Here is a 27,810-nt window from a genome sequence, read left to right as displayed (position 1 = left end):
TGCCCCAGCCCACCCAGGTTGGCATCGATGGGTAAAAAGGGCCCAAGCATCTCTCAGGCTCAGGTCAAAGCCTGTAAATATACAGCCTGGGGCATAGAGGAGCTGGTGAATCCCACAGCTGGGAGCTGCAGGCCTGAAATGGTGCCATGGAAAGTAAGTGCAAGTGTCCCACTGAAACAAACCCACACTGGTCATTTGGACCTGCTTGAGCAAGCTCAGAGGAGGCCACAAAGGTGATCAGAGGGCTGCATCACCTCTGCTACTGGGACAGGCTGAGAGAAGAGAAGGCTCTGGGGGGACCTTAGCGCAGCCTTCAGTCCCTAAACAGGGCCCTACAAGAAATCTGGAGAGGGACTTTTTACAGGCATGTAGTGGTAGGACAAGAGTCAATGGCTTTAAACTGAAAGAGGGTAGATTCAGATTAGGCATTAGGAAGAAAGTCTTTTCTGTGAGGGTGGTGAGGCCCTGGAACAAGTTGCCCAGAGAAGATGTGATTGCCCCACACAGGAAGGTGTCCCTGACCATGGCAGGGGGGTTGGAACTAGGTGGTCTTGAAGGTTCTTCCAACCAATTCCATGATTCCGTGATTTCACTGTCAGTAGCTGTGCCACAAATCAGGAGATGGGTTTATCCTAAAAGGTGCCAAGCCTGAAGCATGGCTCTGGAAAACACCTGAAACTTCCTCTGCTAGAAGCTCCTGTGTTGCCTACAATGTAGCACTTGTCTGCTGATGCACTTGTTAGCACAAACATAGCCTGTGCACTGCTTGTGATCACTGCTTGCGAAGAAGTAGCAGCCATCTTGAGCCTCATGGTGGGGCTGCATCCTAGCCAAATTGGCTTCATCATTCCATTGGCTTCAACTATCCATTACATTAGTCCTTATGGCACCAGTGCAATGGATACTTATTATGCTCTGATATTATTACACTTCTGATGGTGTCTGAGAATATGATAATGAGGTATCTGCCTGGGAAGTCACCCAGTGTCACAACTGTTGCACCTGCACTGCTGTGAGCAGAGCTTTATGATGTCTAACAAGGGGTGCAGGTCAATTTAATGACACTCAGTGCAAATTGTCTCAGAGTAATTCTTGGCAACTATAACATGCTCCAGATTATGCAGGAAGTTAAAAACAGAACAGAAATCCTTGCATAAAAGCACAAGGAACTGAAAAGGCTTACAGGAGAGAAATGTCTCAAGAATGTAACTTGCTACTCTAAAAAGTCCAAGCAGCAGTATCTTCTGTATCTGTAAAAAATACCAATAAAGAGAAAAGCAATTCAAGGTAGCTTTAGTTTAGAACATAAATCACCGTGAAGTGTTCCATATGTTTTAGGTAGTCAAAGGAGTAGGGACAACTATATATCTCCATCTGTACATACAGATACCACGCAGTATAGCTATTTGGAGGGTACTGCATGCAGTATAAAAATAAAAGGAACAGGATGTTTTAATCAAATGGTAAAAATGACAGATGAGATTTTTATAACTGGAAGTGACTGGTCTGAAGCTGAATGACCAGTCTTAGAATCAGCAAAGTCTCTGTGGTAAGAAAATGGATCATGATTAGACTGTATGGTAAAATTTATGAAAGAAGGTAGGAAAAACACTGAGCAATTAAAAATTAATCAAGAGAAGAGCCAGGTATTTTATATTGGCCTTAAATAAACAGCAACACTGAGGCAGCTGCTTCATTACACATGATAAAAATTGGCATACATTAGAAAAATCCATGTTGTTGACAAATGACATTGATTTTTCCTTGCCTCTTTTGGATCAAAGTCGATGTAAACCCACTTTGAATTCCATGTTGCTGTTCTCCTAAAATTTTACTAGACATAGTATGATACCATAGACAAAGTATGATTTACTAGACAATACTGCTGTTGAACAGGATAATTCTTTACTTTAAATCATAGTTTGCCTACCTAATTATGCTGGAAACATACATGTAAAGTGAGGTTTGCACAAGTAACCATTAGCCCCACTGGAAAAACCTTTATCGGAAAAGTGTGTAGAATGAGATTCTAGCTTGCATTTGGCACAGCTAAATTACAGAATGGCGCAAGAGGAATACAGAGCTTGCTGTTAAGAATGCCTGACCCTTGAAATGGATACCAGAAACACCATAAGGCACAAGGGCACACATGAGACCTGGCCACAAAGCACAGCAAAGAAAAATTCATGAAGATTTGGAACAGAATGAGTTCAAGTGTTTGAAAACTGCAGTAGTAACCACAGTGGGTAGCCAAAGAGGGTTAACCATACCTTGTATGCCTTGCAGGGAGGACTGAGGGAAGAGGCATTGAGTCAGCTGTTCTGCATAGAAGAAGTGCCAGCCTTGCATCAACCACTGCAACTTCAGGCAGATGGGTGTCGAGATGTGAAATTGGCAGCACAGATGCTAGATCCTCTAAAATGTAAAATAGATACCTCAGAGGAGACCTGTAAGACCAAGTGACAGTGCTAGGCATGTTGGAAACTGTCTGAACAGAATGCATGAGGCTAATGAGAAGGATTTGTAACTGCACCACAGCTCTCTACTCAAAATTCAATCTCTTTCACCATGGCAGCAGCCAGGTGAAGGTAAACAGGCAACGTTTATGGGAAAATATGAGGTTTGATTAAAAAAAGGACTTAAAAGATACCCACATCAACACTGACCCAACATGGTACCACTGGCATTAGTGGCATTAAAAATAGCCATGGTGCCCGGGTATGAACACACAAAGCTTTTCCCCACCTCACTGCCCACTAATTAGACGCATTATGGCTGAGACCAATGAGCAGAATACTTGAACTGCTCTTCAACCCAACCTTTCAAATAATTCCCATAAAGCAGCAGGTCACTACCAATTTCCTGCTTGGAGCCACTTAATCCATTTCCTGAGATCTGACACAATTATTTTTTTCCCAAGGAACAAGAGCAGATGTGGTGAGGGTTGGTATACCATCAAAATTATTATTTGATCAGTGTAGTGGCTGATCAATGTGACAGTGACTGGAATATTAACATAGAAATAAACAGCTTGTTTAGGAATGGCAAGCAGAGGATGCTTTTCTTTTGTCAATGATGAGGGCTGGAAGGTTGGACAAGTGCAATCAATGATCAAAGGGAGAGGGAAAAAAGGCAAACACTGTTGTAGTAGGAAGAATGAGGCTTTTTGTGAGTAACTAATGAAGTTACCCAAAGAAGCAATGGTGCCTTGGTGATATCCAGAGCCTTTATGGGAAGGGAGAACACAAGGTTATCATACAAGCTCAGGGAAATGTTTTTATACAAAGGGAAGAAAAAACAGCCCAAGAAGAGCTGCTCCACATTTTAACTGCATGGGAATGCCACAAGCAATTCAGAAGACAGAATCATAGCTCAAAATGCTCTTTGATGGACTGGAGAAATTAGATGAGAAAGTCAAATAGGAAGTTGTTGGAAGGATAAATGCAAAATTTTACAGCTAGGCAGGAGCAATCAATGCTGGAGTTGCTGCTGTCTGGACACCAGCTGTGTAGAGAACAAGGTATGAGTGCAGTGCCACGCAAACTCAATGTGAGTCAACAAGGCCCTGCTGTTAAGAAAAAAGCAAACATTTTGCAGGGTTATGCAAACAGGAATATAGCCTGCAGGACATATGGCACTCTCAGCACTGGTGCGCTTTGGGGAGGGACCATTGCATTTAACAAATAAGATACAACCCATGTGGGGCATGGCCCAAGAAGCACAAGAAGGTGTAGATACATGGTCCTGGAGTAACAACTGGAAGAAGTGCAGTTGTTCAGAAAAGGGAAACCTGAATAAAAGCAGAACTGCCTTCATTTAGCTAAAGGGAAATGAGGAGGGGGATAAACCATTTTTTCATATTCCTTCAGAGCAGGAGAAACTGGAAAAGGTCAGAGTTACAGCAGTAATGATTTAGGCTGAACATTTGAACATCATTGCTCAGGCTGGAAGGGACTGCAGCCCAGCCTCCTATTCAAGGCAGGGTCCATCTAGATATCAACATGGGTTGCTCAGGCCTTGGCCAGTCTGGTTGTGAAGGCCTCCCAGGACAGAGGCTGCACAGTCAGTACAGTGCCTTACTGTCCTCAGAGGGAAAGTGCTCTTCCTAGACCCATCCAGTGTGTCCTCTCTGTCAATTTATGACTTCAACTGAAGATCCTGACTTTTCCTGTTGCTGACCTCCCTGAAGTCACAGGGAGGAAGCTGTTAGATTCCCCCACAGTCATTCTTCCCTTATGCTAAGCAAGCCCTGCTCACATGGCCTGTTCTCACAGGGCCACCACTCCAACCCCTGGCTGTCTTGGAAATCCTCTCTAGCACCCCAAACTCACTCCAATTTCCTGATGTCTTTTCCATCCCAGGGGCTCAAAACAATAGACAGTATTAGGTGTGGTCTAACAGGTGCTGAGTAGAGAGGGATAGTGATTCCCTTCTCTCAGCCTGCTGGTTGTGCCTGTTCATCCCACCAAGGATGAATTTGGCCCTCTTTGCTCCCACATCCAGCTGTGGCCCCACATCCAGCTTGCTGCCTACTATGACCCCAGGGCCTTACCTGCAGAGCTGCTCCCCTGCCAAGCCTATGCCCTACCAGGGACCAGTCCCGCCAAGGGGTGGGACTTTGACTTTGTCCTTGCTGAATTTCACAAGTTTCCAGCCTGTCCTTGTGGATGATTGCCTGGCCCTCATGTGTATCAGGTGAGCCACCCCAGGTTGGCGTCATCCACTAATCTGATGAGGACACACTCATTTTCTCCTGTATATCACTGACAGAAATATTAAAACAGAACAGATACCAGCACAGACCCCATATGGTAGTTATAACTGCTCTCTAGGCAAGGTATGAGCTATTTATCACTGCCCTCAGAGCCAAATGACCCAGCCAGTTTTTCTCTCATCTGGCAAGCCACCCATGCAGAGTATAATAACCTAGCTTGGATGGAGTGAGAGACTGTCAGAAACGTTGCTCAGATAATCTACAAGTAGTACATGGAGGACATAATCTGCTGCCCCATCTTCATTATGTATCTATTTCCTTTGCTGAAGATGTTTCTTTCTGGCAGGTCCAAAAGCACAAGGTTTGCGTCCTTGTAGGCTGAGCAAGAAAGGTGGTTAAATGTCTCCTTGTTGTGGTCAACACGGTCACATTAAAAGGTTAAAAAAAAAAAAAGAACAAAACAAAAGAAGAAATAATGAGTCAAACCCCAGACATTACTGAGTCTATTACCTGGTCAGATTTTGGGCTTAGACCTTAGAATTTCCCATGCCCATCCCCAGTCTGGCAATGTAAGAGTTAACATTGCATGCAATCCCAAAGTCAGTAGGGCTATCTGCTCACTTTCCACTTGTGCTTTGTCCAGAAACCAGTTCTTAATGTCCTGCCTCAGAGTCCTCTTACCAAATTTTTTTGTTCTGTAGCTCCAGGAGTTTTTCTTCACCAACGCAAGACAAAAACAGAGGAAGCATCCTCCATATTCACTAGAAGTGAGGGAGGAAGGAAAGAGGGTATGATGGAAGATTCAGGGCTGTTTTGATCCCTGTTCTCATCTCTCTCCTAGGCACAAGCAGAATGTGCTCTCAGGGGAAATAGGTGGGTAGGAAAGGGAGGAGGGGTTGCTCCGCGTGGCTCTTCCCAAAGGTCTCAGGCCCAGCAGGCAGGCTGGTACACAGGCTGCAGCGGGAGCAGCTCCATCTCTCCCTCAGCCTGGCTGCAATCCCAGACAGCTCCAGGAAGAAAGTGAGAGTGATCTGAAACACATCCAATACTCCGCCGCATAGGTAGCAGACTTGAAACCAAGCCAGGTGCTGGCAAGAGCAAAGCAGGCATAAGCCTGGCAGACTAAAAGGCTTTTCTGTGGAAAGCGAGGAGGCAGGGAGACTGGTTTGACTGCTGTCTGCTGCCTTTCTGCCCACGTTGGCACTGAAACAAGAGCAGAGGTGATTTTTCTTCCCCTAGACCTCACTAAACGTGCAGTTTGCAATTGGGAGCTGGAAGTGGCCCTCAGCACACTGGTTTCACAATGCCCAGGAAGACAGCGCTCTGCATACATCTGTCAAAAATGCACGGGTTTGAAAGGAGTGCCTGAGTCATATTAGTTTTCCCTTCCTAGTGGGAACAGCTTGCAGAGCTCTGAATATTGCTGAGGTACTTGGATCAGAGGCAACCACACTCACAGAAGCTGCCCAGGGCTCCAGCTCCCTGCCAGCCTCACTGGCATCCCACTGCTTCCTCAAAAGCTATCACCTTTCTGCTCTTTGGATGTACAAATGTGAGTAACTTGCCTTTGGTCCTATCAAAGCAATGTTGTTAGAAAGCAGACACCAAAACTGAAATCAGGAAGTCCTGCTGAGTCCAGGGATTATCACAGCATCCCTAAGAAGGCATTTGCATCTTAACAGAGATAAGCACACCCTCATCCCTCCCACTTTTCAGATGTGGACATGAAGCCACTGGCTACCAAAGCCGGTTTGTTAGCAGCAGATCTGGTTTGTTATTTTCCACTATTCAAATGGATTCCGCAAATCCAGTCTACAGCTGAAACTGTAGATCAGTTTTGTTGCAGTAACCTCCAGCAGGAAAATGGGGACCTTCTAAAGTGGTTCTGCCCTTACTGAAGTACTGTGGGCCTGTGGTACAGGATAGCAGTGGCCTTTCCCTTGTGGTTTTTCCTGCTGAAGGTTATGATTGTAAGAAATAAAGCATGTAATGCATTAACAGGGGATTAGAAGTTTATGACCGAGGAGCACATTCCAGACAAGGAAGGATTGATTATTCGCATAGTCCAGGAGACATGCTCAATTTTCCATATATGTGGATTTAACAAAATCAGTACTGCAAAAAGAAAAATAATTTGGAGAAATTTGTAAAAATAACCCCAAAAGTAACACTGGCTAATTGGATGTGTTCAGAAATATTTGTGCAGTTTTAGCATGTATCAATTCAGTATCAATTTAGAACGTAGCAATTCAACATGAAGAGTTACTGATTTATTCGAGACATTTAGCTGCAACTTTCATATTTTCAAAACTGAAATTCATGCACTCCAAGGCAAAATTGTGCTCTACAATAACACAGCTCAGTGTTATCCTTGCAATAAACATCAAATACAGGTACAATTACTCTTTCCTATGACAGCCTTTCAATTAGCAGTTCTTTACCAGCTGGAATGGTCACACACCAACTTGGCTCTTTTTTAGCTCTGACTTCCTGAACAGAACTGTCTTGTGAGGCGGTCATCAGTGCTGCAGCATCTACAGCTACAAGCGTCTGGAGAATAGTGATTGACATCCCTCCTGCCCCAACTGCTCTGAAAGCAGCTTCATTTCTGATGTATTAAAGACAATAGGCACAGTTTAATGTGCTGTTGTACCACTGTAGCAATAGATGCAGTTATTAACATCCGAAGTTTTGCAGTTCAAATAACACAACCTTAAGAATCATCTTTCAAAACCATGACTCCTTTCATCAAACACACTCCTGTCAAAATGGAGTCTTCTTGTCCTCTAAAGACCACAACAGAAACTTGCAGGATCTCTCACCCAGAAGCCTTATTCATTAAAAAAAAAAAAAACAAACAAACAAAAAACCCCAAACCAAACCCCTAACTCCTAACCCCAAGTTGCACTCTTGATAATTCAACTTTATCAAGTAAATATGGAGATGACAGGGGTTTTGTTTTTTTTTTTTTTTAGATGAAGACACGCTTCATCAGCTCTATGGAACAGAAGGCAAAGAATAATCACTCAAAAGTAGCTCAAGACAGACAAGAGCTAAACATTTGAAACTTGAAGTCCATGTCCTCATTAGTAATTTAAGAGCAGCATCCCATCTAAAGGAACGGGATAAATTTTTTCAGGTTCTTATAAAAACAAGGCTTTATTTTGAGCAAGTTTTCTCCATTTGGTTTTACAGTCTCAACATACATCATATTCATGGACAAGCAGTATTTTCACAGAATAAGAGCCAAATACAAAGAAGAGGAAGCCACTTGGGATTAACAGTTTCAAACTAATTGACTCAGACTTCAGAAAATACCTTATGCTGTCACTTATTTGAGGTAAAGGAATTCCATAAATTAGGATCTACTGTTTAACAGAAGACTTAATGAAATATTTCTGAGAAGTAGGTATCTCAAGGAAGAAGAGGTGGGGAGAAGTAATCTTACTCTAAGACATTATGAGCAAATACAGAAGGGGAAAGTAGGATTTCCACTTGGTTTGTATTGGTAAAGCAGTTTGGACTATGATGTGTTTTTAACCAAATTTGTGCAGTTCTAAATTTCAAATGTGATCTTACTGGTAGTACAGCCTTCAAAGGTGAACCTAACTGAAGCTAGGTCATGTGCTTACTTTATATATTGAATGCTGTCACTAGGTTATCATTACACAATCAAGTAATGGTTGATGCATAAGTTTTTTTTCCTTCTAGTATCCAGCAACATCTATTGCTTTCAGTGCCCATTATGACATATTCCAGTTACATGGTTAACTTTTGGACAGCTGTGCAATCAGACCATAAAATGATGCATTTGGTGGAATTCAAGAGGGCTTTTTTAAAGAAATACTGGGCTAGAGGGAGAAATCAATCTTCTGTTATATGTTCATACAGAAACGTACCTGCAGTTTAACAGGGTTTAAATAAACAGATGAAAGCCATTACAGGGACACATTTATAGTTCAAAACTAACTTGTTTATAGGGCAAATCCGCTTGTCATTACTCTATGGGAAAACAAACAATCTTAAACCTTTTTAAGTAGCTCCCCCATTACACTAGATATGGATTTGAAAACAAGAGAGACTATCCTCACCTTTTTGAGCCCAAGATTTAAGTTAGCTCATTAATAATCTTACATTTCACTGAAGAAGAAAGGGAACTAGATTTATATTCTGTAAACTGCAAGAACTGAATTATGTTAGATTATTAACACCTAGCAGAAATACCACAGGTGTCAGTTCAGCTACTTTTTGCCAGGCACTGCTCAGTTTCTCCAGCGAAAAGAAAGCACAATTTGGTTCATGTACTTGCAACAAAACATAAGCAGTGAAGCCAACTTCAGAGTGATATGCTTCTTTTAAAAGGTTACTGGCAAAGCAGATTAATTTAGAACAGCTTTTTTCAATATTATTTTGTTTGCCAACTCCAAGTTCCAGTGAGCACAAGTTTTATACTTGCTTTGGAGGCAGAGAGAAGCTGGTTTGTTCATCTATGTTTTTTTATGTTTTTAAGATTAATAATAAAAAAGGAACAAATTTATAATTTAGCAAGTTATCTGACTCAGAACTAAAACAGGACTACTAAATTCTCTCCTCCTCTGAAAAGCTCTATTACAGAGCTTCAAGTACGTCAAGTTGTATCTTGAAGAAATATGACCACTGACCAAAGTTTCTTACTATGTTCCACTTCGAATAAGAGCAGACATGAAGTTAAACTGCAAGACAGCCATTGTACAAATTCTCTCTCAAGATGTTCCAGCAACATTTCGAGCTTAAACTCCTTCGGAGATACAAAACCTAAGATATACAGCTATTGTGTAATTCAGTTAAAGTTCAGATAGAAAAAGATGTCTTGTTTGTGAAGAAACTGCCATCTATCCATTAGCTTTTATCACACTTCAGGCTATCAGGAATTCAGTAAACATGGAACTACATTTATTTTGAACTAGCTTCCTATTAGTTTCCTATGACCTTGAACTTTTAACAATGCTTTTCATTAAATGACAACTAAGAGACCATGGAGTGGAAAAAAAAAATCCCTTCAGTCCTAGAGAAACTTGGTCCTTGTATTTAGGACCTTGCATTTCCTTCAATAGGTGCTATGCATTGTGTTGCACGGAACACAAGTTTCCTTACAAAACCCCACCTGCCTATTATGAATTACTGCAATAAAAAAAACTATTTTCCCCACTAGGGAAAGTTGCACTAGGCAACTTTCTTTCCAGCCAAAGACAAGGAATTTAGTCAAGAATCATAAAAAAAAAATTAAGCTATGAACTCTGGCACAGTAGCAACTCAGCTACTCCAGAGTGCTTATAAAGTAGGCTTTAGATTTTACACGAAGAAATTGGATTTATTGTAAATGCCACAGTCACATTGATAGACAGAGCACAGACTTCTGGTAACAAACAAACATACATTTTTGTAACTAAGTGCTTCTACTTGGTAAATAAACGCATTTTGCACAGCCTTCCTTTTAAATGTGCCTAAGCTAACCTAAATAAGCAGACAGCATAGCAGAAAAGGGAAACTTATGTAACTGTTTCTTAAGCAGTATATTATTTTTACTATGTATATAATATTTCATATTATATACACACACATTTTCATCAACAGTTCAAATTATACCCAAATAAAGAAGAAAAAAAAAAAAAACCCCAAACCAAAATCAAACCCAAAACCGGCGCTCCTCCAATACATTTACCACCTTTCCCTCAGGCATAGTTAATCCAGGTAATTTGTCAAGATAGAGGAATGACAGTTAAAAAGACTCCCCCCACAAGAAACAAGTTACACAAAGAATACTGTATCACTACAAATTTTTTATTCAGAAGCCCATCTTTTAAAAAAAATCTCATTATGAACTTGTTTGGTCAAACTACAACACTTTCTAGCAGACATACAGTAAAAATGGCATGGCTCAGAATCGACCAGATCTTTCACGATCTCTTGACCGCCTCCTATCACGTTCACGTCCTCCTCCTCCACCACCACCTCCACGACCACGATCTCTGGATCTAGATCGACGTTCACGGGACCTCGACCTGGATCTATGCCTTCAAAAAAGTAGGAACATTTTATTGTTTCATCACAATTGGCAGTTTACTTGTAGTACCACACAATGCAGCACTTAAGGATGTATGTAATAAGGAAAAGAGACACTGTGATTAAGAGGGCTGGTGAACTGGTACTCAGGCTGTGAAACCACACAAAATCAACAAGGTTGGAAAAGACCTTCAAGATATTTACGAACTAAACAAACTTAATACCAGGGAGTCAACACATACTGTTAAAAGATTCAACTGCTCCCAGTGGATGTGCAAGCCTTGGGAAAAGACAAGGAGGGGAACTAAATGCACTTTATGCAGCTGTTAATTAAAGCAGCAAGAGAAGGGGACACCTACTCTGGCAGTTACAAATAGCTCTTAACAACATGTATCAAAAACCCTATAGCTCTAAGTCCACTCCTACTAAATCAACTGCATTAATCAGCAATTACAACTCAGTTATCTTTTTTGGGGGGTAGGTTTGTTTTTCTTTTTTTTTTTTTTTTCCAGAAGCCATCAGTATTTGCATATAATCCTCCCTGCCTCTGAGGTCAATGACTTATAATCAGGAAGAAAGCTAAGGCCACCCAGCATGTAATGTTAACACAGCTACTACGGATTTATACTTTATATGGACCTTTTCAAGGAAAGCAGTGGTTTGAATGCTTTTAAGCATTTTAGAAAAGCCGATTTTATACAAAGAGGTAAACCTGTACATTTTAAAATAGGTGTAGAAATCAGCAGAGCTAAAAAGTTCAGGAAATTAATGCTAGAAGTCTTAAGTATGCAGAATATTGTCACATGACAACATTTTTTGGGGTGGCAGTGTGGGTGGTGACAAATTTTACTATGACAGAGACATACAGAACTCTTGCATACCACTGAGCTGTTCAGAATTACTAAACCTACCACTCAAAAGTTCTGGGTTACTCTATTTTCTCCTCCCTGCCCCCAAAACGTTGATGTATTTCATTGTGCAGAACTACTTTAAGGTTAGTCTCATTTATGCAATCTACCTGTGAAACCTCGCTGACACTTTTCCTAGTATCTAGCCTTATTGCTAACCTGTGACAGCCTTAGCTGCACAAAGGATTTAAATAGGGCAAACTGAAACTGGGCAATTGGTAAAAACATCATATTACAAAGCCAAACACAAAAGTCTGATCTTTCTTGCAATAAAAGGTGAGATCTTTTAATTGGTGGTATTAAATTCAAAGAGATCCAGACTCATAAAAATGATCAAAAGGCTAATGTAAGAGCATACTTCACATTTTTAAACTTCTTAAATGCTTATATTTAAGTTTAAATTAATTGGGAAAGTAGTTAGGCACAAATACATATGCTTAAGCAACACAATCTACATTTTCCAAAGTTGAATTCATCCTCACAAGTTCTAAGACACTGCCTATCAAACACATCTATAGGAAAATGTTTATCATCCCAGCCTCTTTCTGTGGTTGGAAGAAAATTACAAAATTGTGCTCTCTATAAAATGAAGCTCAACAGCTTTATACGCCTTTCCTAAAGAGCAAGGTCCTAAAAGCAGACTGAATCCATCTCAAAGTGAACCATACTCAAACAGGTGTTATCATAACAGTAGTGACATAAGCCTTTCTACGAGGTATTTAATAAATGAATGTAAATATAAAATGTACCACAACTTGTTGCCATTAAGCAGAATTACTACTCCTTTGTCCTACTGAGACTTTCTATCAAGGGTCCCATTGTAAGGCTAGTGCTACTAAAAAGTAAGCTCAGTACAGCAACTGCCTCTTACTGACACTAAGGAATGAATACAGGCTAGAAAAATTGGCCATTAATTGTTAAAAACAAATAAGGTTGGGTCCTGAATATAATCTATAGTTATACATGATTGTGCATAATATTGAAAGTGGCCAGTCTGTTCCTGCCAAAATGACCACTAGCCAAATAGCCTACTTCTGACAGAGGCCATGAGCAAATACATTTAAAAGAGAACAAAAGAGAGAAGGGGCAAAGCAATACTTTCCAAGTAATGTCCACCTGCAACAGTACACAGTTTGGAGACCTGAACCACAGGTAGGTCCCACGTAATCAGTAACTCAGTGAATGCTGTTGTTCTTGAACCCTGCCTTCTATCATATCCACATCAACCTTCAAGCTTCCACAGCACTCACAGTAAGAACTCACATAACTTCTTTGTTTTTAAACAGAGACCTATTCCTTTGTCTAACTGGTCACTTGGTAGTTTCACTTGATGTCCTTTAGCTGATGCCTTTCACTGGCATGTGCCAGAATTGCCTTAGAAAGAACAAGGAGGACTTAATTTACCTGCCTTCAGAATTTTCAGCAACTGATTGAATTTACCTGCTTTAATCATATTTAAAAGCACACTTACTTTTTACGCCGCCGCCCATACAACTCGCGCCTTAACTCTCGGGAAATGGGCTTCAAATGCATAAAGTTGCAGAAGCCTCCTCGTGTACACTCGCTGAAACAGAATTCAAGAGACACAGTTAATTCCCAACTCTAGACCTTATCTGTTTGCCCTAAACCCTAGCGGGCCTCTAGCCATCTAAAAGTTAATCTCCTCTAACACTAAACCCAGTAAACTGCAAACATCACTTACTGACTCTGACTCACTCCTAGATCAAAATCTTACAAAAGATGGCAAAAGTCAAGAGGTTCAGTGCAGGTACTTCATATTAATGTTACCTGAACTGTTTTTTGGTACCCTAAGTTACATGTAAAGGCCTCACCCAAGCAACCACCCTATTTGTCCAAGCATTTCAGAGATACTGCCAGAGGAGGTCACTTTTTACCCCATTTCATATTGACGGCAACAGGCCTCTCTGAAGTCAGTCACAGGTGAAAGCTCAGCATGAATGGGCTGTCCATTAAACCAACGATTGTTCAGGTCAATCACAGCCTTTTCTGCATCTTCTTCACGGCGAAACTAAAAGCAAAATCAACATTTTCTCATATTATAGAGAAGCAAGAGAAGTAGCTTGAAGATTCCTATCAGATCAGCTGTGTGATATCTGAGGCTGAGAACTAGTAATCAATTAAACTAGAACTACTTCAGAGTTTATGGGACAGTCCATCAAATCAGGGGTAAAGATGATAGCTTCTCATTAATCAGGAAATCAGCTAATCAGAACATTAGTGTCTTCTCTTATGTTCTATTTGGTCTTTCAAGTTAGAAAGTCAACAGAAGAAACGTATTCTTAGTACAACTTTAAATGATGCTTAACAGTACTTTCTAGAACATTAATGCTCCAAATTGAATGGGCCTCTTCCCCCAACATTTAAGAGAAATCTGCACAAGAACAATCAAGTCAGAATTTACAAAAATCTGATCCAGTTTTACGATGAATGTAAAACTTCAATTTGAAATTCCTTTTCACAGCTGAACACTCCTAAATTTTTTAAATTTTTTTTCCTTCTGATGATAATCTACACAATTGAGAATTTTAGGCTTTACTTTCCAGTGAGCGGAATGCACAGCAGAAATTGTCAAACTAAGTCCCAAAACTCCCCAACTCTGTGTACACACCATGAAATTTCTTCAGGTGGCAACCTCTTGCTCATTATTCAGCAAATATCAATGACTTTTAAGAGCTAAGCTCAAGTGTTCCAATTTGCACCTTAAACCACACAGCTGTTGCCAAATTAGCTTGGTTACAAGACATTTTGATTAACTGAGAAGCTAGAAAATAAATACAACTGTTCTGAATAAATCTCTGCTCATAACTAAGTGCTTAACAGGCTGCATGATAGAAAGACAGACCCCCAAATTAGTCCAGCAAACTGAACAGGCGATCAGTGGTGACTGTATTTATAAGAATGTATAAAAAAGTGTTAATCTTTATGAAAGCAGCACATTTGTAGTATTGAGAACTTCACATAATCTCTTAAAATTTCAGATTCCCTTCACATTTTCACTTTCTACTTTATATTCTGAAGTTGGAGAGGAACTTATATCCTGAAGAGCTACTCTCACAAGTTACCACCCCTACAGGTTATATAAAAACGTTTCTCTATCCTACCTTTACATACACGTTTCCTACTAGATGATCTCCAAGGTTATCACAAACGTTCATCTCTTCAACTTCACCGTATTTTTCTTCCATTTCTGTGAAGACCTCCTAAGTACAAAACAACCAATTGAAAGATTACAGCTCATTAGTTCTAATTACAGAAGTATTGCATTTAGATATTAGTTAAGTATAAATTAAGGTCTTTCTTTAAAAAAAGGCAAAATAAACCCCCCACCCCCCCCTTTTTTTTTTACATTTCTGATTTTAAAATTAGTACTTGCTTGGCTTGTACTGTGACCATCTGTAATTAGGGCACTAACAAGATACAATTAAAAGCTATGGAAAACATTATGCATACAGTATTTACAGAACATGTAAGATGCACTGAAAACACTATACATAAGCCTTGATGCTAACAGTTTTACTCAACTTGCTTCTACAGGTAAGTGTAATTTAATTTTACAGCAAAGAGGGGTATTATGGTATCAAAATGCTACACTGCTTAACTGCTGTTGATTTTTAAACAAAGTCTATTATGAATAGTAAAGTTAATGCCAAATTAACCAAAGGTTATACCAGGAAATACGAAGCAGCCAAGGCTATAATTTTTAGAACACCACCTGAGGAAACAAGTGCTTTTCTGTGAATCCATCTAATTCATTGTGTTGACAAATCTACAAATGCTTTAATACATTTTTACATCTGTTACATACCTCAAAGAATTCATCATAATGCTCCTGCATCTCAACATCGCTCACAGCACCTGTAAAAAAAAATCAAGAGTCATATCGATTAGAGCCTATAAATAAAGAAGAGATTTTGATCATACTACAAAATCTAGAGAGGCCGTCTGGAGCATAAAAGACACCATATAGCATGGAGCTAACTAACAGGAATATTAAAAATAAGTATGTTTGAAGAACTTTGAGTTCCCAAAGTATATGTCAAAACATTACATTGACATGATCAAATCAAAACAAGTTTTAATCAGAGCCAAACTTTTATGCCACAAATTTAAAAGGGGAAAGGAATTACTCTTAAATATCACTTAAAACTTAATATACAGTCCTACTCTCTACCAAGTTTTACCTAAACAGAAGGCAAGTGCTTTGTTACATTTGTGTATTTTTATATGTATTTTATTGCATGATTAAAATTTAGTGTTCCTCTTCCTAAAGGCAGGATTTCATTTTAACACGTCCATCTCTCCAGCATATTACACTAGAATTTGCAAGTTCACAATGTTAACACAGCCTAGAATTCTTATTTTTACAGTTGCTTAAAATAGTTATTGAAATGACATACTTTCCTCAGTGCCCTCAAAGAAGGTAGCATCATGCTCTGCAAGAGAGAGCAATTTTCTAGTTTAATTTTGAACATCACTTCGTTTTCCTGTAGTCCTGCAGAACACCTTTAAGTGCAAGACAAGCCAGCCATATATTCAGGTTATTTTCATGCTTTAAGCTGGACTTCACAAATGAGCGCTGCTTGCCTGCTGCTATAAAAAACAATGCAAGTTTGGCTGATTTTTCAAAGCATTAAGAATATAGAAACAAATTTCATTTATTTCTTCCAGACTACCGCATTTTAAACTACATTAAGATATACACATTAAAGCTGAATGTATTGGCTCTTCAGCAGTTAAGTGGTTTATCAAGATCAAGCAGACCAGCTTTAAAATGAACCCTATATTTTATTCTAGAAAAAGTGTTCTAGCCTGTAAATTACAAGCACTGCTGGTTTAGTTCACAGAACTTGAGAGAGACTGAGCCAACAAAGTTGTGTTTATTTACTTCAGTCTGCTATGGAAAGAAGGAAGTGCCTTGGGCTCAGTCATTTTTGGCTAATGTTACCATTTGGATGAACTTTACATTTTCCTTCAAAGGCTCTAATATTAACCAGCCACACTCTTTGGAACTGTCATTAATTTCCTTCCACCCATCTCACCTCCTGAGGAAGGATAGGGGGCACCTGCTATACAGTTTGGGCTAGGAATGTTTCTGCATTTGAAACATGTCTGCTTTTAAGAACTTTTTTCTTCCCCATGGTTATATAGCAAATTAAGGAATACCAAACATTAAACCAAACCTTCTATACCGTTTAACACTTAACTATATTCACAGGGTTCTGCCAACACCACTGATAAAAGCTTACTAATACCTAATGATTGGGGTATTTTTTTTTTGTTTGTTTATTTTGTGGTGTTTTTTTTTTTTAAAGAATACCATAGATGGACTCTGTGAGCCACACTAATATAATATAATAATAAAATAATAATACTTGTTACCAGATGGACAAGCACTAAAAACTTGTAAGGAGATTTCACTGTCATATTAGGAGATCATAAACAACAGTTAGTTAATGACTACTTGAACGTCCTTCTAAAGTGGGAAGCATACATATGCACAGGCTTTACAAACATTCATTTGCCAGGGCCACTGGTATCTGAACCTTGAAAAGCCCAAGTACTAATTGAAATACTCAGAAAAACTACTGCTGTTCAAAACTAAGGTTAATCCTCTATGACGACAATAGAAAGGAAGACAGTTAAGCAACAATAACAAAAGCATTAAATAGCTACCCAATTTATCCATTAAAAATACATGCAGTACTTAAGTAAGGACAAGTTTTGAGAAAACAAGAAGCCAGGAGTTTCAGCAAACTTACTGGTAACAACAGAGCTTCAGCTCTACCACAGAAGGTATAGTCAAGCTCTGTTGAATAGCTACTCGCTCATCAAGACAAACTAGAGATGGATACCAGCGTTCAGAAAACACTAGAGAATCTGTTCAAGGCTCTTGCAACTTTACAATCTACACAGCTCCACAGACCAAACTGCTGTTAACTGTGCAAATTAGTTACCAGCTCATTGAGAATTCGGGGACAGATTTACCCAACAGCAGATTTTTTGGTTTACTGAAACAGCATTAACTACTAAGCAGCTGCAACAAGAAAGCCTACAAACCAACAGAACTGTTTAAGCATCCAGACAAACTTACATAGCTTGATACATATCTAGCTCAATTGTGTGACAAAATGCTCAAATTACATCATTGGGCAATTATTAACTTTTAGAAACAGAAGAGACAGTGTTGACTTTGAAGTTAATGGCTGATTTTACAAAGCACGTCTGATCAAATGCTGGTAACTAATCTGAACTAGTCTATAATCCAACAGTCAAAAAAAAAGGAATAGCCAAACAAAGCTTTATTACCACACAGTCAATAATCACTTCAACAAGAAATATTAGTTAGAAAATAACATCAATCCTTTTTGGTCCTTAAACTTTTCTTTCCCCCCCTTTTTTTTAAATCTTATTCTAATACTGAGGATTCAAATCACAGTATCAGTAATTACCGATCCACAATCCTCATCATTTAACTTCTGCCAGTCTCACAGCAGGTGTGTTTTCTTATGCCCATTCCTACCTCTTGAGGAGTTACTAAATTAGTTCATGACCATACCCAAATGCCTTCCCCTCCTCAAAAGTACTTTCAAAGATGTATCTGCCTAGGTAAATAAGCCACTTGGTTTTGGAATTTGAATTTTCAAAGCATGGAAGGAATTTTAAGCATGCACCTATCCAAAAAGGACAGCTGCCAGAAGGGAAGTGTTGTCAAAGTGTGTTCTTCCAAAGTACACTCTAAATGGAAGCTGCATTAACCTAGGACAAATTTCTGCATGCAATCTGAAAAGTTTAAAATCCAAGTTGTCTTAACATTTACAGAGCAGGAAATTTGTTCTGGATGAAGTCAATGTGTCATTGTACTGCTCTTTTAGGCAGTGGAACCTAACGAACAGTATAAAACACTCCTAGGATGCTCCTAGGATGCCAGATTCTCCAGCAGGGAGAAAGGCAGAAGGGAAGAAACCAGTGTAACCAAACTACTTTACAGGGGAAGTACAATTGCAACCCTTTTTGATTAGATGGTATACAGATTCCCCTCATAGTTCTGGGAGCAGGGAGGAAGGTGAGTGGGACAAAAAAAAAAGGTTGTGGGGTTTTTTTTGTGCATGTGCGTTGGTTTTGGACACATTTAATGAAATGTGGTCAGTTCGATCTGTTAAACTAAAATGGCAGACCAGCTTAAGTCGACACTGAGCTCTGACAATCAAGCCCAGGGAACCAGTGAAGGAACTTGTATGAACTTACAGCGCAAACCGTCAGCAGACTGGGAAGAGTTTTGAGGGTTACGGTAAATGTTCAAGAGGGCAATGGTCTGAAATACAAAACGCAACAACTTTATATTATGGAAAATAATTTTAACAAGAAACCGGTTTCCTCTAGGGTCGCTTTAGCCGAGTCTGTGCTGAAAGAGAGGTGGTTATTCTCTCCCAAGAAGGAGAACTTGCACTTAGCTGGTGACCTTTCTGAATCAACCTAACACTGTAAAGTAATAGAGATCTCATGATACTCCATTATTGTATTTTGGGGTTTAATTCAACAATGTTACTCTAGCACAGTTTTGCATGATTTCAGGCAGATACATAATAGACAGCATCCAAACACAGCATTCAAATTACAGTCGTAATAATTTGTTTGAATTTGGTTGCATCAAATGGTTTCTCAGTAGCAAAATCACAGGAAAACAATACAATAATTACAGCATAACATGAAATCTCCATTTTCCTAAAAAAGTTAAGATGAAAAAAAAACCCGTTTTGGGAAACTTACCGTACGTCATGTATGTACCTATTTTTATTCCTTTTGGGTTTTAATTTTTTTGTTAAATCAAGAATTTGAAAAATGTCTGCAGTTTAACCCTTTAAAAAGAAAGTGTTACTAAGCAACTGAGTTTCACTTTGCAGCGCAAAAGAGCATCTGCATGAAGTCCAATTTATGCAGTCACTTCTGCATTCTGAACTGCACACATTTGACAAGTTCTTGATCTATGCGCAAGAAGAGTTCCGTCACTTGTCCTGTTTGCAACAGCTTTATGTCAGCAGCTCAGAAGCCAACATTATTTTCTCATAATTAGGAGTGGGCTCTTTAACACCATTCTTTAAAAAAATTTCTCCAACTGTGGGACTTACAGTGTGAGCCGTCAGCCGTCTGTGCACTGTTTTGGGGGTTACGATAGATGTTTTGAATCAAGATGGTCTGCGGGGAAAAAAAATAAAAAGGGGAATTCTACTGGCTGCTGTGCATATAATAGACAATTGCAAAGAGACAACTTGTTTGCAAACAGCTAAAAGTAAGATTCTATTCTCAAGACTTCCTTTCGTATTTGCAGAATATCTTCCAAAATTGCATCCAGACCATCATATTATGAAAACAGTTTTAATTAACCACCAAGAAAGAGCTGCATTTGTCTCAAGAGCTATCCTCAAAATGGGAGTTGTGAGGCAGTCACCTGAACCATCAAACTACGTGATCTTATGGAGATGCCTAGCTTTCAGGACCAGATTCATCATTGCAAGGCTGGGAGGGGGGGTGGAAACAGTGTTATGTGCACAGCATATAATACAGAATGCCACAGAGTCTAAACTGCTACACCAGACAGTAAGGTTTTTAGGCAAGTCTCATTTTGTGTGTCAGGAATTTCTTGGTGGAATTTCTGTTTAAATAATATAATAGCATCATAGGTATCACGTTTCCGATCCTTCAAATAAGGACAATATCCTTTTAGCCCTTCTGCTTTTTACTTGAAGAATTAGCCCAGGCAGACTTGAAACCTTACATTTGTATCGTTCTTCTTAAAATCAAGTTGTCTGAAAAAACAAACCATGTTTAAGTTAGTAAACTAATATTACAAAAAAAATCCAAACGTCCATATCACTGTAAGCAGCTCAAAAATTGAAATTTGATTACTTAAAATACAAGCTCACCATTAGTTAGTATGAATCGCAATCCCCAAATAATTTTAGCTTACACATTATTATTAGTCACAGTAAGAATTCAGAACTTAAAAGTCACAGGACCAGCAATGTCAGTCCTACATACGCTGCCCACTTCACATGTAAAGAAAACACCAAAAACTGTAACATCACATTTAAAAATCACACACTTGTTTTATAATGGATACAGTCATACCAACCAAAGCTTTGTGCTTCCATGGCCCAGGTTTAAAATAACTATGTTTTGCCTACAATTGGAGAGAGCCAGAAACATGCACATTTACAGTGTTTCTGCTGATCAGTGGTAATTCAATCACCCTGGATCGCATGACCTTTCCTAACGCAGCTCTCCCATATAAACGAGCTGTACCAGCAATAGCAACACAAGATAAAAATACTGCGCTGGTAGCTTCCCATTAGTGAGTATCTGTTCTTCTATCACAGCTGATTATCAATCTGCATACAAGTAAAGATTTCTGTAGTAAACCCTACACACCTGCCAGATACATTAGAGGTGTTACAACACAGCACACCTGTCAGGAGCAGTGCTGAAGCAGTCCCAGACATCACTGGAAGAGTCACACATTCCCTGCTGACACACATCAGCTGGCACCGCTAACCACAGTTTCTAAAACAAAGCTAAAGGCTGCCTGCAAGAACCTCCTGATAGAGGAAAAAGTTGCTGTACACAAAGGGTTGGGAGTTTGGGTTTTTTTGTTTCATTGTTTGTTTGTTTAACACCCCCCCCCCCCCAAACTCAAGATGTAGTTTGTAATGTTACATTTTGGGTTGTGGTGTTGGTTTTTTTTTGGGGGGGGGTGGGTGTAGCAGAGTTGCTTAAAACCAAACCAAACCTAAAGACACCTACTACGAAACTGTCTGATTCAGGAATATTTTCTAGTAGCCAATGACCTAAATTCAAGTCTCTAAATAACCAATCACACTCCAGCATGCCCTTCATGTAGGTCAGCAACATGGAGTAATTTTAAAAATGGGCAATATTCCTTCTGAGATACAATAGCTACATTAAAAATTATTAACAAAAACACCCCAAAAACTAAAATATCAGAAGCAGGAAGCTGTTTTTGTACATGAAATACCAGCAGTGGTCCCTCCTGACCAGTATCTTACAGTTACTGTCCCTTGGAACTCCCCCTGCCCACTCATGCACTCAAGTTTAACCTCATGAGCTTCACTGCTCTGAACTCCAGACATATGGATGGTACCTGCTTCCACAGTTCTTCCCACATTGACACCAGCCCACCATTCCCATCCATTCTGCTACAAGTCAGCTCAAATGAACTTGCACAGAACTCCACTGCTATACAAGTTTTACCTTTGTAGGTAAAATCACTGATAACGCAACAACTTTCGTAAGCGCTACCTGCCACCTACAATATTCCTGAAAAAATCTATTTACCTGTATGCCTTGACAATCAGCAGTGATAGAAAGATAAATACACTTCTCCAGGAATGTGATTTCTGAGAACTACAGAGGTCTTAATAACAAAACCCGTATCATCCACTACACTTTTTCTTTTTTTTTCCCCTTTCTGGCAGACATGCAGTAACACATCATGTCTCCAACAATATTCATATTGTCAAATAATTTGTCATGTCAATTGATACAGACACCCTCAGCAACCAGGCAAGCTGCTTCCAAGAAACAACTCTTTCACATTGAAGGGAACAATATAAGTTACTTTCAAAACTTATGAGCCTGGGTCAGAGAGCAAATGTAATGACAGACAAGTCACTTATTTACTAATTGGTTTCTTCCATTATATGTATAAAAGATTTAAGTTCACACCTTTGACATAGGTGGAACATGCTGCCATTTTGATTAAAAAGATCTGGGTTGGTTTAAGTGCCTAAACACCACTGAGAAGGCACACTCACCTGAAAGTTAGCACTGGTTGGTCTCTACTACAGGCAAGCTTACAACAGCATCGCTTCCTGCAGCCATTAAGGGTGACAGGAGATAATTAGAAATGCTGGGAGAAGTAAATGGAATACCCAAAAAAAAAAAAGCAAAAACCCATATAAACTGGGGCCAAAAGTGAACTACTTAATCTGGAGCTTGGTAATTCACTTGTATCTGAGAGTCTATGTTTTAAAGAAGCAAAACTATACTTCCACAAGAAAGAGGAAACAAAAAGAAAACAAACCTGGCTAAATGTTGGTTTGTTGTGCAACCGAGAACATCTGTCTCCATGACGACAAGCTCCAATTTTGAAATAAAATGAACAGTTGACTCTGCAAATAAGAACAAACTAGTTACATATTGGAACAGGAAACATTAATATGCAATTACTGTAAAACATAGGCCCTACCATGCCTTTATCTTGCTGTGCAGAAGTAACACAGAAAAAAAAAAAATCAGTCTAGGAAAGTATTTATGACAAACCTGTTCACATCATTCCTCTTTACCCCTAATGTACAGCAAGTAATCTCAACAATTTCACCTGCTACTCAAACCAAAAGTGCATTTACAACAACACCACAGACAGAAGCGATGATCACCATTTTACCCTTCAGATTCTCCATTCTTGTCTTTTTATCAGTTTTGTTGGGTGATGGGGTGGGTAATGTGGAAAACAGTCCAAGAAGCTTTACTGTGAACTACAGAGTTATGTCTTGGTTCATGCAACCCCCTATTCTAGGCAATATAACCTGCTTGAAAGCCAATACAGTTGCACCTACCTAACGTTTTATAAGCCGCCTGTTTAAAGTTACACTCTAAGGGTAACTCAGACTGCTGCCAACACAGTACCTTCAATAATTCAGGTAAGAGAAAAACCACATTACAGAGAGAATACAAACAAGCAAAACATTTAGTTAAGCCATTTTGATGAGTGTAGTTAATGATTTGAAAAGGAAGCATTTCATATTTTTTTAAACCACAAGCTTTTCTTGAATTAACCATCATCTCGTGACTTCTTCAGAACTATGCTGGTATAGAAGTGTCAGCAACACTCACATATAAAGTGTAACTCACTTGGAATGACGAAGAAAACCATAAGGAGTTCAGTTACCTTGACTGAGAAAACTGAATGCAAAATTCTGCAGGGCAAGAGAACTATTATAGGCTATAAATGGGTGAGTGAAACATAAGAATTCTCCTGGAAGAAAGATTATTATTTCCATGCTCAGAGTTAACACCAATTCTTTCCACAATCCTGTGTAGCCAACATCACCTCATGGAAGTGAGAAATATTAAAGAACTAAAGCACGTCTGATCTCTAGGAAAACATTCTACTATAAAATGGCAACATGTTTATTCTTCATTATGTTTTTGAAAATATATACTTAGCATTATAATATACTTACTGTCTTTTCTGAACTCTAACCTGAAACAAAAAAAGTACCTAACTATAAGATGTCCAATATGCCTCCAACTTCAAGAGTTTCTGAAGAGTTCTGCTTGCTTTTTGAACAGAAAATAAGACCTGTAACAGGAATTTCATGCCTGCCATATTGGCACATCCTAATACTGTTAAGCTGCAATGCATAATATCAGAAAGGATGCTACAGTAGCAGAGCTCGAGTGGCTGCCGGCACTGCTTTTTCTGACAGACGAGTGGATTGGAACTGGCATGTAGTACTATAAAGCAGAAGGAAATCAGAAGCCTCATGGCCAGGGGCTGGCAAGAGTAATTTAGTCCAGCAGCACATCGATGCCCCCTTTCATTTTTACGAGTGGAAAAACGCGTTGCTTTGGTCAGGCCGACGGTGGTGACCAAATTTTCGTTAGGAGTGTTTTCTAAGTACGCTTCCAACAACCAGAGAAACTAGAGGCGTTCCCGACGGGTGGAAGGCTGCAGGCAGAAGCCTGAGGATCAGGATGCAGCAGTCGGGGAAATCCTCCGCACCCTGGGGAGGGGGGAGAAATAACCAGTCGCTGTCCTCGCAGCATAGCGGGAGCTCTCGGGCCGCTGCGAGGCGCAGAGACACGAACAAAAGGAGGGAAAAGAGGCCCCCTCTGGAAGGGGGATTGGGGGTGGGGTGTAGGGAGAGGCGGCGGGAAGCTCCCGCCACCACCAGAAAAGCGCCGCCGCCGGAGGCAGGGAGGGGAGAGGGGCCGTCAGAGCGCCACGAGGCACGGGCACACACGCATGGCGGCCGGGGAGCGGGGAAAGGAAGAGGAGGAGAAAATCCCCGAAGAGCGCGGACCCGGCCCGGAGAAAGGGGAAGAGGGAAGCGCATGGGCGGGGCCCGCCCGCGCGGGCACGCGCAAGGCCCCACGCGGCGGAAGGCGCGCGCACGCGCGCCCCCTTCCTCCCTCCCCGTCCCTTGCGGCGCGCGCACGCGCGCTCCAGCGACAGGAAAGGGGGGGGGGGGGGGAGAGAGGGCCGCAGGCCAGGGGGAGGCGGATGGGGGGCAGGGGGGGAGGGCAATGAGGGTGAGCGCGCCCGCCTCGTTTCCTCTTCCCCCCGCGGCCGCCACGTTCCAGCGCGCGGCTATGGCGAGGAGGGGATGGATTGATGGATGGGGAGAGGTGAAGGGAAGGATCCCGCGGGCGCGCGCCCCGGCGGGGGGGGTACCGCAGGGCCCCGAGGCGGGAGAAAATGGGAAGGGGGAAGGGCTGACCACCACGATGGGTACAGGCCGCCCAGGCTGGCGCTGCGCGTCCCCGCGGAACCCACTACCAGCCTCCGGCCTCCCTCGAGCTCCCCCCGCGGGGCTCCCGGAGCAGCGGGAGGGGCGCCAGTAAAAGGGATGGGCCACTCACTTGTCCTTCTCGGTACCGAAGATGGAGGCCAGATACTCCGCCATCTCCCACCGCCCGCCCGCCGGACAGCCCGGCGCCGATCGCGGACGTCACAGACACCGCGCCGGAAACGCTTCTACGGCACGGGGCGGGCGGGCACGGCGCTTTGCGCATGCGCGGGGAGGTGGGAGCGGCGCACACCGCGATGTTCTGCCTCTCTCTCTCTCCCCCCCCCCCCAGTCCTGCAGGTTCTCTTCGCGCCACGCGCTGTCTTTGCTGCGCATGCGCAGGGGTGCGGAGGGGCATGAGGAAGAGCCGGTCTCATTCTTCTTGGTAGTGGTGGGAGTGTTCTGCCCAGCGGGCCCCAGAGCAGGGGGAGGAAGCGGTGCTACCACCGTAGGAGCACGGGAGGTAGTGCTCCGGGAGGGGGGCAACTGGAGGCTTCTCCTGTGCCTTCAGAGACAGCGCTGTGCCTCGTCTGGGTGTTGATGTCAGTCGTGACACACGTTCTGGTGGCCCTGTGGGTCATCTAGGGGTTGTTATTGAGAGGTGCTGTGTGGTGCAATGTCCAGATGTGTGCCTGGATTTATTCATTAAACGTGTTCTGCTGTTTTGTGGCTGTCAGGGTGTTGTACCCAAACTTATGAAGTGGTCCATGTGTTGCCCAGGTAAGCTCAGAACAGAAGAAAGACAGCTTAGAGAATGGGTCAAGGAAATTGAGAACCTTAATATGGTCTGGCTTGGAAGAGACCTTAAAACTCATCTAGTTCCAGCCTTTCTACCATGGGCAGGGATGCCTTCTGCTAGACTCCAAGCCCCATTCATCCTGGCCATGAATACTGCTAGGGATGGGGCAGCTGCAACTCTGGCAACCTGTTCCAATGCCTCACCACCCTCACAGGGAGTAACTTCCTAAAGTCTAATCTAAACCTACCCTCTTTCAGTTCAGAAACACTCCCCTTTGTCCTACCACTGCATGCCTTTGTAAAAGGAAGCCTCTGGTGAGTACTGAAGCACATGCCTTAAGGGCCTGACAGCTCAAAAATGACAGTCTGAAAAAGAAATTACCAAAATGAGACATGACAGAAGGACTGCAGCAGGGACTGGGAGGGACTGAGAGGGACATGTAGCACCTGCAGTAGGCAGTGGGAGCACTGGGAGGGATAGGGAGTTGAGCGTAGCTTCAAGTGGGAAGACCTGCAGCAAGGACTGGGAGCACTGGGATGTTGAAACCCCAGCAGTATCTGGGGCCCTAGTGGCCTATATTGCTCTATACTGGTGCAAACTGGTCCATACTGCTCCATACCGGGATGTGTAAATTTGCAGATGACACCAAGTCAGGTGGGAATGTTGATCTGCTGGAGGATAGGAAGCTCTGCAGAGGGATCTGGACAGGCTGGATCCATGGGCTGTGGCCAGTGGGCTGAGGTTCAACAAGGCAAAGCGCCGGGTCCTCTACTTGAGCCACAACAACTGCCTGCAAGGCTCCAGTCTTGGGGAATTGCAGCTGGGAACTGTCCATGGGAAAGGAGCTGGGGGTGCCGATTGATGGAGCTGAACATGAGCAGCTTGTTTCAAGGCAGCCAGGAAACCATCAGCATCCTGGCTTGTATTAGCATCAGCATGACAGCAGGGCCAGGGCAGTGATTGTCCCTCTGCACTGGGCACTGGTGAGGCTGCACCTTGAATCCTGTGCTCAGTTCTGGGCCCCTCACTAGAAGAGAGACATTGATGTGCTGGAGCAGGGCCAGAGAAGGGCAGTGGAGCTGGTGCAGGGCCTGGAGCACAAATGTGATGGGGAACGGCTTAGAGACCTGGGGGGGTTTGGTGTGGAGAAGAGAAGGCTCAGGGGGGACCTTATCACTCCCTACAACTGCCTGCCAAGAGGATGGATCCAGGAGAGGGCTGGTCTCTGCTCCCAAGGAACAAAGGACAGGACAACAGGAAACAGCCTCAAGCTGCACCAGGGGAGATTTAGATGGAGATGAGGAATAATTCCTTCTCCAAAGGATGCTCAGGCATTGGAACAGGCTTCACATGGGAGCGCTGGAGTCACCATCCCTGAAAGTGTTCACACACCGTGTAGACGAGGCCCTCAGTGACATGGGTTAGTGGTGGCCTTGGCAGTGCTGGGGTTGGACTGGATGATCTTAAAGGTCTTTTCCAACCTGGCTCATTCTGTGATTCCATGACTTGCTGGGGAACAGCATTAAAAGAACTTCATATGACTGTAGAGAAGATAAGGATCCTGCTTAGAAGATATATTGTCTTCCTGCAATTAGCCATTGGTACAAAGGACACTGACAAGAAGTCCAAATTAGACCGTTGTTATCATCACTTCAAATGCTGGAATAAAGTAATTGCTCAAAGGCAGGAAGGTCAGGTTCTGAAGGAGTTTAAATGAAAACCAGGTAACCTGCAAAGAAAACCATACATCGTAATTAAGAGCAGAGTAGAGGTAGGACCAAATTTTTTATGGTTGTT

At 41.7% G+C, this 27,810-nt stretch overlaps 1 protein-coding gene across 9 annotated transcripts; it reads right to left on the bottom strand.

Annotated features, from left to right (window-relative positions):
- Positions 1 to 7,849: 7,849 nt before the first annotated feature.
- On the bottom strand, positions 7,850 to 25,481 carry U2AF1 (U2 small nuclear RNA auxiliary factor 1). Of its 9 annotated transcripts, XM_034060021.1 has the most exons (11): positions 25,348 to 25,413; positions 23,946 to 24,488; positions 22,784 to 22,871; positions 22,515 to 22,571; positions 20,459 to 20,489; positions 19,812 to 19,878; positions 15,491 to 15,540; positions 14,787 to 14,885; positions 13,560 to 13,693; positions 13,136 to 13,228; positions 7,850 to 10,767 (listed from the first exon to the last, which is right to left on the bottom strand). In XM_034060021.1, exons 3-11 carry the CDS (start codon positions 22,828 to 22,830, stop codon positions 10,632 to 10,634), a joined length of 714 nt encoding a protein of 237 aa, XP_033915912.1. In that variant the 5' UTR covers positions 22,831 to 22,871; positions 23,946 to 24,488; positions 25,348 to 25,413; the 3' UTR covers positions 7,850 to 10,631. The 9 variants fall into 9 exon arrangements, with proteins under 9 accessions (XP_033915912.1, XP_033915911.1, XP_033915917.1 ...); XM_034060020.1 differs by lacking the exon at positions 23,946 to 24,488 and having other exon boundaries at positions 25,348 to 25,481; XM_034060026.1 differs by lacking the exons at positions 20,459 to 20,489; positions 23,946 to 24,488 and adding an exon at positions 18,931 to 18,997 and having other exon boundaries at positions 25,348 to 25,426.
- Positions 25,482 to 27,810: the final 2,329 nt, after the last annotated feature.

Source organism: Melopsittacus undulatus, chromosome 2 (genome assembly GCF_012275295.1).
Source record: "Melopsittacus undulatus isolate bMelUnd1 chromosome 2, bMelUnd1.mat.Z, whole genome shotgun sequence".
In the NCBI taxonomy this organism is placed as follows: domain Eukaryota; kingdom Metazoa; phylum Chordata; class Aves; order Psittaciformes; family Psittaculidae; genus Melopsittacus; species Melopsittacus undulatus.
This window is presented reverse-complemented; position numbering and strand designations above follow the sequence as displayed.